General features: G+C 34.0%; 1 protein-coding gene across 4 annotated transcripts; it reads right to left on the reverse strand.

Moving 5' to 3' along the window:
- Positions 1–337: 337 nt before the first annotated feature.
- Positions 338–6,210, reverse strand: LOC100795340 (ethylene receptor). 4 transcript variants are annotated; one of them, XM_006592921.4, is made up of 7 exons: positions 6,080–6,210; positions 3,409–4,356; positions 2,023–2,391; positions 1,648–1,914; positions 1,423–1,547; positions 1,064–1,261; positions 338–911 (listed from the first exon to the last, which is right to left on the reverse strand). In XM_006592921.4, exons 2-7 carry the CDS (start codon positions 4,312–4,314, stop codon positions 557–559), a joined length of 2,220 nt encoding a protein of 739 aa, XP_006592984.1. In that variant the 5' UTR covers positions 4,315–4,356; positions 6,080–6,210; the 3' UTR covers positions 338–556. The 4 variants fall into 4 exon arrangements, with proteins under 4 accessions (XP_006592984.1, XP_006592983.1, XP_040863614.1 ...); XM_006592920.4 differs by lacking the exon at positions 6,080–6,210 and adding an exon at positions 5,927–6,060; XM_041007680.1 differs by lacking the exon at positions 6,080–6,210 and having other exon boundaries at positions 1,064–1,127; positions 1,218–1,261; positions 3,409–5,901.
- Between the last annotated feature and the right edge of the window lie 1,224 nt (positions 6,211–7,434).

A 7,434-nucleotide genomic window follows, 5' to 3' on the forward strand; every position in this document is an offset into this window, starting at 1 on the left:
GAAAATTATCTTCATTTCTCTCTTCACTTAATTAATTCTCACCATTGAGTAATTAATGTTCGGAGAAAGAATATTGCAATTAATTAAGAATATTATAGGATAGAAATAATTAATGCACTGAATTTTTAGAAGATAATCTTATAAAGAGGGACAAAAACTAAAATGAAAAAAGTCTTATCCATAGGAACGGAGGTACATATGCGTAGGGGCTAAACCAAATATTTTGAATGTAGAGACTAAAACAAAGACTATACAGGTATAGAGATCTAACAAGTAATTAAACTTAAATCAATTAATCAAAACAGTCTAGGACAGTATAAATGCAATTTTACCGCCATTGCAAAACATCGAAAGTCTGCTATAAAATGCAGAATACACAACATATACGAACTTGTGTTCACAAAAAATTATTTAACAACGCAGACTCAATCGTTGTTCCTTTTGCCGGGATCTCAAAACAGCAAAAAGGATGACAACTAATGTCAATTGCCTCATTGCTTCATAAGTTTGTGCTCTTCTCCAAATTTGATATAGCTATGTACAACAATCTAACAGGTTAAACACTTTCGAACAGAACTCGGCGCTCCAATAGTTCTGATAAAACACCCCTCATTTTGTCAACAGAAACAGGTTTCAATATAAGGCCATCCATACCAACCCTCATACAGTTCTCTTTTGTTACCTTTTTGGTGTTTCCAGTAAGAGCAACTATCAGTGGTCTATCTTGATGCTTCGTAAACTTCTCATGTATACGGACTGCAAGTTCATAACCATCTAACCCTGTACAAACATCCATGAAGACCACTTCATGTTCCAGAGAAACAACACGCAGACATTCTTCACTTGAGCTTGCAGTTGTTACATCACATCCTAAATGCATAAGAAGTCCTTTTGTTACTGTCCTGCTAACCCTACAGTACAAGTTTCACAATCAGTTATAAGTAAACAACCTAAGTTTGCTTTTGTATGCTATCCCAAAATTCTAATGTTTTACTTAGTAAGTAAATGATATAGAAACATATATCAGAACAGAAGGTACAAAAATAAAGCCTATGCAACTGACCCATTGTCATCCATGACAAGAACTTTGAGCCCAGCAAAGTTTGTAGATCCATGATTTCCTGGTACTTTAGGTACAAAAGGTAGCTTAAATTCATTTGATCGGTCTGGGATTCCAAGTTTTACAATAAAAGTGACTGTACATCCTTTACCAATACCTTCGCTTTCAACCCAAATATGCCCTTCCATAAGATTTACGAACCTGCTCACAATTTAAGAAAACAGTACATAATCAACTGAAAAATCTCAAATAGGAATTCTAAAAAGAACCTGATTCCAATTTTGCAATGTTCCAAGGAATAGCATATAAATAACTGTGCTTCACATCCTAGTTAAGACAGTAAACATACAAGAATATAGTACCTCCTACAAATTGCCAGGCCAAGTCCACTTCCAGCAGGATTTCTTGTTAATGATTGGTTTTGTGCAAACTTAGTGAATAACTTCGGGATATCTTGTGGATTAATTCCTGATCCTGAATCTTTTACCTATGATGAGTAAAAAATTAAATTCCATCATTGTAGTCAGATAACAGAGGACACAATACCACAAGGAAGAAGATTATTAACTAAGCTTGAAGAAACAAACCTGTACTCGCAAATAAAAGTGGTTATCACTTGGCACTGGAAGAAAGTCAGGAATTCTAGCATCTCTAAAGGATTCAGGCTTTGCAACGAAAGCAGTGATGGAAATGCAACCCTCTTTTGAGAACTTCACAGCATTACCAACAACATTCAGAATAGTTTGCATGAGACGTTTTTCATCACCAATGGCATACATTGGCAAATCTGAGGCTACATGTGAAGTGAGTGATAACTTTTTAACAGATGCAACAGGCTTAATCAAGTTAAGGACCTGCAATCAGGATAACAGATCAACATCAAGCTTTTAAAGAAACTCAAGATCATTAGCTAGAAGTCGGACTAATATGATTAAATATCAGGATTTGGCATGAAATTTCACCTCTCTGAACAAAGAATGGAGGTTAAATGTTGCTGCTTCAAGTTGAAGACTGCCATCTTCAAGCCGTGAAAGATCCAAAACGTCATTGATGAGGGTAGCCAACAAATTGCTGCTTTTCAATATTGTCTCCACCATCAGTCGTTGCTCAGCTGTCAAATCTGTTTCCTGTAGTAATGAAGAGAGTGCAATAACTGCATGCATGGGAGTTCTCATCTCATGGTTCATAACTGCCAAAAAGTCATTACGAGCACGAATTGCAGTTTCTGCTTCTCTTCTTGCTAGATCTAATGCAACATTCTGCTCGATGAGCTGATCCCTTGCCCTCATTGACTCTTCTAAGATTGCAGCATGTGAAAGAGCAACAGCTACCTAATGTAGGAGACAATTGTCATGGGTAATTTGAAGGTATATTCAAATGATCGACTAATGCAGTACAAATACTGATGGTTCCCACAAACATATTTTTATGTCCAATGTTTCACTATGCCATAGAACATCATTTAATAATTAAATCAACAGCCACCACCAGCTTTTTATAATGAATTAGGTTGGGTTAGCTACAGAATAATTTAGAAATATAATATAAAACCGTTCATGTGTATTCACCTAACTGCTAAAGGTTTTGGGAGAGTTAGTTCATTACATGGTATCAGAATCTCTTTACTATGAGTAGTCTAGAGTTCAATCCTTGCTGTGCAATCATATTTAAGATAAAAAAATAGGCACAAGGTAGTTGGGTCTGTGCATTGTCCATGCTTCAAGCCCAAAGGGCTCGTGAGAAGGGGCGTGTTAAAAATATAATAGAAAACCATTAACATGCCTTCACCTAACAGCTAAAGCTTATGGGAGAGTTGGCTCATGACAGAATCAATCAATGACATTAGGCTATTTAAAAAAATTAGTTCAATTACCATACCTGTTCAACATTGAAAGGTGGTACACATTCATCTAAATTTAGAAAACAAACACAACTTGCAATCCATCTTTAGGAAGTTAATTTACAATTCAATTCACAAAACTATGTTGTTTACATGGAACAGACAGAATAAAGTTCATTTTTTAATAAATGTATCAAAAATCACTTTATATTTGCAAGAAAGAAAGAATTTAGTCATTTATAAAAATGAATAAACATAACACATTGAACAGAGAACCATACATGAAAATACAATCTATCAAAAACCTTACACTCATCTATTAGAAATAGTAACATAAAAATATTTTAAAAAAAATCACTTTGTCACAATTCAAAAATCTAGAAACATAGCTAAAAAGTAATGAATGACAAATATATCTATGTAAAATAATTGGGACTAATAGAAAGACATGTAAGATGGAAATGAAATGTGCTAGAAAGGCAACTGAATAAAATGGAATATTGCTAACCTGGTCAGCAACTACCTCAACCAGTTCTAACTCGTGCACATGCCATTGTCTAGCACTATCTGATGGAAGCATCAAAACCATCAAAGCATAACTTCTTGTTGAAACCTCAGGCCAATCATATATTTGGAAATTAGAAAGATGTAGGAGAGGAACTCGAACAGCTACTACTGCCCCAGGCATGTATTTTCCAGCATAAGGTCGTAATCTAGCAACTGGACAATTAGGTGAAATTTTTACTGCCCTGTTGCTACTAAATACTTGATTGATAACAGGAAGATGAATGGGTACTGTGTATCCAACTGGGTTCTGCTGTCGCAATGTGTAAGAGAGTTGAAGCTCCAAACCAGTTCGTGTTGGCATCCATAACGCACATTCCTCTAGTGCCAAAGTTCTACCTAATTCAACAAGAGTCGTTTTCAATATTGTGTGTCTATCAAGAGTGCTTCTAATCTCATGAGTCAACATCCTAACATGTCGACCAGTTTCTTCTTGTGTGCGAATCAGGCCCATTTCTCTATCAAGCTCTGCAGCCTTGTTCTTCAAAAATAATTCCCTAGTTTTAACACTTAATAAATCAGGAATAATATGTACCAGCATGAGGGCAGTTGCACATGATACCACAGCAGTTAAAACCTTAGCAGTGGTCATTACAACAGCCACAGTTCTTGAATGAATTCTAAAGGTCCATAAATTAATTAGATGTGTTGCTCCACATAAAACTATAAAAGCACCAAACTGAACAAGGACCCATCTATATGGAAATACTGCTGATTTCTTAACAAAGTAGATAAGCTCCAAAGGGATTGAGAAATAAGCAAGGGCAATGAAGAAATCAGAGATATATTGGTATTTCATCAATAAGTCATCAGCTGGCACTTGTGGGTCAATACAATTGCAGGATTCCATAGTGATTGAACCACCTCAGGCAATTTTTCCTTTTTCACATAACTACATCAAAAGATGGAAAAGTCAAGCATCAGATAGAAGGGAATGGAACAGACGAAAACAACAAACTAGATGGAAAAGTTGTGCATAATCCAAGTTTTAATCCCAAAGGGCTCTTGTGTGAGGGGCCTTTCAGAGATGCAATATAAAACCATTCAAGTTCACTTAATAGTATAAGCTTTTAGGATAGTTGATTCATGACAGAGTACTACTGGTTATACTACATTAAAAGTTTCAAGTCTTCTTAAAACAGAAAATGATATTTTATGAGAGAAGACAAACTGAAACAAGGGGAGGATAAAATATCCTCCAAAACAAATTAAAAATTCAGCAAAGCTGTCCAGCTCTCCAGCCTCTCTCCATATGATAAATGAAAACTCCCTCAAAAGAACCACAGGAGAACAAGATAGAGGCTAGAAGACAATCTCATTCCAAAACAAGTTCTGAAACATAAAGATGCAATCATTCCTCACCAACTGAATACACCATATAACTGCATATATTTCACACTGCTGAAAACTTTCAACCTCCTTGGCTTTACCAAATGAAAGAATTTCTTGAGGCTTAGGATCATGGTAGTTGAATTGGAACACAAAATATGTATCGGAAAGCCTATGTATCGAATCGTATCATGAATCACAAGATTTATGATCAATAAAATAAGCCCAAATTCATGATGAATAATATAACTCTAGATCATTTTAACATAGAGAAAGATATGAGAAATGAAAACAAATATATTTTAATTAATACAACTCTAGGCTACTGTTGGGATTTTTAGTTTAAAATGCAGCCTAAGACATAACACCGATACTCACTCAGAGCTTCTAGATAACCACTTGTTAAGCTTTGTTTTCCTTATTTATGACTATAAGAATAGCAAAGGAAAAATTTAATTTCTCTTATTCTTTTTTAATGACAGCCACTGGTTTATAGACAGAATTAGTCCCAAAGAGGAAACTAAATCTGCCACAATCAGGGAGAAAAATTAGAGATTAATAAATCATCTATCACCTATGATCTGATCATAATTCAAATTTATTACAATATCAAATCAAGACATAAATTAAGAAATGATTCCTAAGGACAAACACGCAACAATAACAACGTTGTGAACATTATATGCAAAGATCCTAAGAAGGCAATATAGTAGAGTCAAATATGTGGTGCAGAACTCATAACAATGTATGAAGCAGGGCCCATGTATTTGATAAAGCTTATACGTCAGACATAGTCTCCTGGCATAAACTAAAATGGAGCATAAATGCAACATGGAACCATCTGTGAATGAAAAATGGAACAAAAGTTGTGTATTCCTGTGCATAGAAAAGGCATGAAGGCAATCCTATCCCACAATGAATGTAAACGAAGAGATAGAGAGTTCAAACAATGGTCTTCCTCAGCATAAAAGGGATGCCCTCTGAAGGACACACCTTGCCCTTGGGACAATTAAGAACAACAAACAGGTTATCCAGATTGAATCGACCACCTAGCTCTTAAACACATGTGGTAACCCTTAAGAAAATTAAAGCAAATTATAAAATATAATATAGTCGTTGTGAATGAAACTCACATGGATGGAAAAGCAGGACAAGAGCAGAACAGAGAGAGAGAGAGAGGAAAAGAAATGAAAAGCAGCAGAGCAAGTTGATTATTATATTCTTATTCCTATGGTATGTATGGCGGTCAAGTTCAATGAATTGCGTTGTGTGGAAGGGGAGCTTACCAAATATGATGTAGACAGATCTCTGCAAGTCGCAAACAGTCAAGCCTCGCCTCTCTTTCCTAATTCTCAAATATATCTTTCCTTTTTCTAATTTTACTGCACCACCACCTCTAATTCAATTTTACATTAATACTGTAAATATCAAATCAAAAGTTGAACCGACAAAACTTTCAAGACAACAAAATATAAAAAATGTTGTTACAAAACAAAATTTAATAAAATATATAACAGTATATTTCTATAAAAAAAATTATCTTTAAATAAATTTAATTATTCTAAAAGGGAGGTATTGAAAAAAAAATTGGTTAAAGAATAGAAATATTATAAACCAAATTTAGTAAAAAAATATGCAATTATAAATCATTTTAGAATTAGGCTAAATTAAATTTTTTTCCTCCTATAATTTTTAATTCCTAATTTTAGTTTCTTTATTTTTAATTTCATTCAATTTTTAAAATTACTTAATTTTAGTCTCGTTGGCTATTGATCATTGTTTAGTTGATTATGTGTTATTTTCATACTAATGTGAACAAATGATGTGATACTTATGTGGATTAAAGATGTGGTAAAATAATTTATAATTTAAAAATATTAAGAACCAGTAATAATGAGACTAAAACACTAGTACCTACCAATGGGGTTGGATTTAGAGAAGGGATTAGTCTTTCACAACATAGTGAAACAAGGTTTAAATCTCCACTTCGAGGAGAGACACCCATATTTAGTGTCTGACGTGCTTCAATTAGGATTGCCTTTAAAGGAAGAGACATATGAGAAAAAAAAAAAAACACTAGTCCCTTACTGTTGTTTTTACAACCTAAACCACTATTCAAACTCATGATATTTAGGTCTTGAGGATTGGTTTTTGTTGCGTAGAAGGGGGTGTGCATAGGAAAAAATTAGGATTATAGAATGTCATAATTGGATTATAGAACTATGTTAGGAAATTCACATTTTTTGAGGATTGATGATGTGTGACAGTGAGGATTCATAGTATAGAATGTCTAATCCAGCTTATGAAACTCTAGATGGGTTCTTAAGCATTTTGCTAAGAAAATGGCTAATTTATAACAAAGATCGGACTTGTGATACTAAATTGACTTGATGTATAGTGCATATATCACATTACATATGAGTAGACACGTAAGTTCAGGATGCTTAATTTGTTTTCTATCATTCGCAATAAAATTGTTTCGAGTCATTCTCCTAGACTTCACAAATGGTCCTTCCAGCAATCACTCTGTTTTGTCTTGCCCTTTAAAATTTGAAGGTAACCTCTATGATTTTTTTAATATACATGCTTAAAAATAATTTTTTCTCTATTTTAATAAAGTGCAAACACCATTTCAAGTGGA

This window comes from Glycine max, chromosome 12, assembly GCF_000004515.6.
Source record: "Glycine max cultivar Williams 82 chromosome 12, Glycine_max_v4.0, whole genome shotgun sequence".
NCBI lineage: Eukaryota > Viridiplantae > Streptophyta > Magnoliopsida > Fabales > Fabaceae > Glycine > Glycine max.

What these genes read in the sequence shown, in the direction of transcription:
- LOC100795340 (XM_006592921.4), bottom strand. Translation starts at nt 4,314, where the DNA reads ATGGAATCCTGCAATTGTATTGACCCACAAGTGCCAGCTGATGACTTA. An exon ending in TTGAGGTAGTTGCTGACCAG is followed by an intron (nt 2,392 to 3,408) that starts GTTAGCAATATT and finishes CTCCTACATTAG; the next exon opens with GTAGCTGTTGCTCTTTCACA. An exon ending in GGCCTGGCAATTTGTAGGAG is followed by an intron (nt 1,262 to 1,422) that starts GTACTATATTCT and finishes AATTGTGAGCAG; the next exon opens with GTTCGTAAATCTTATGGAAG.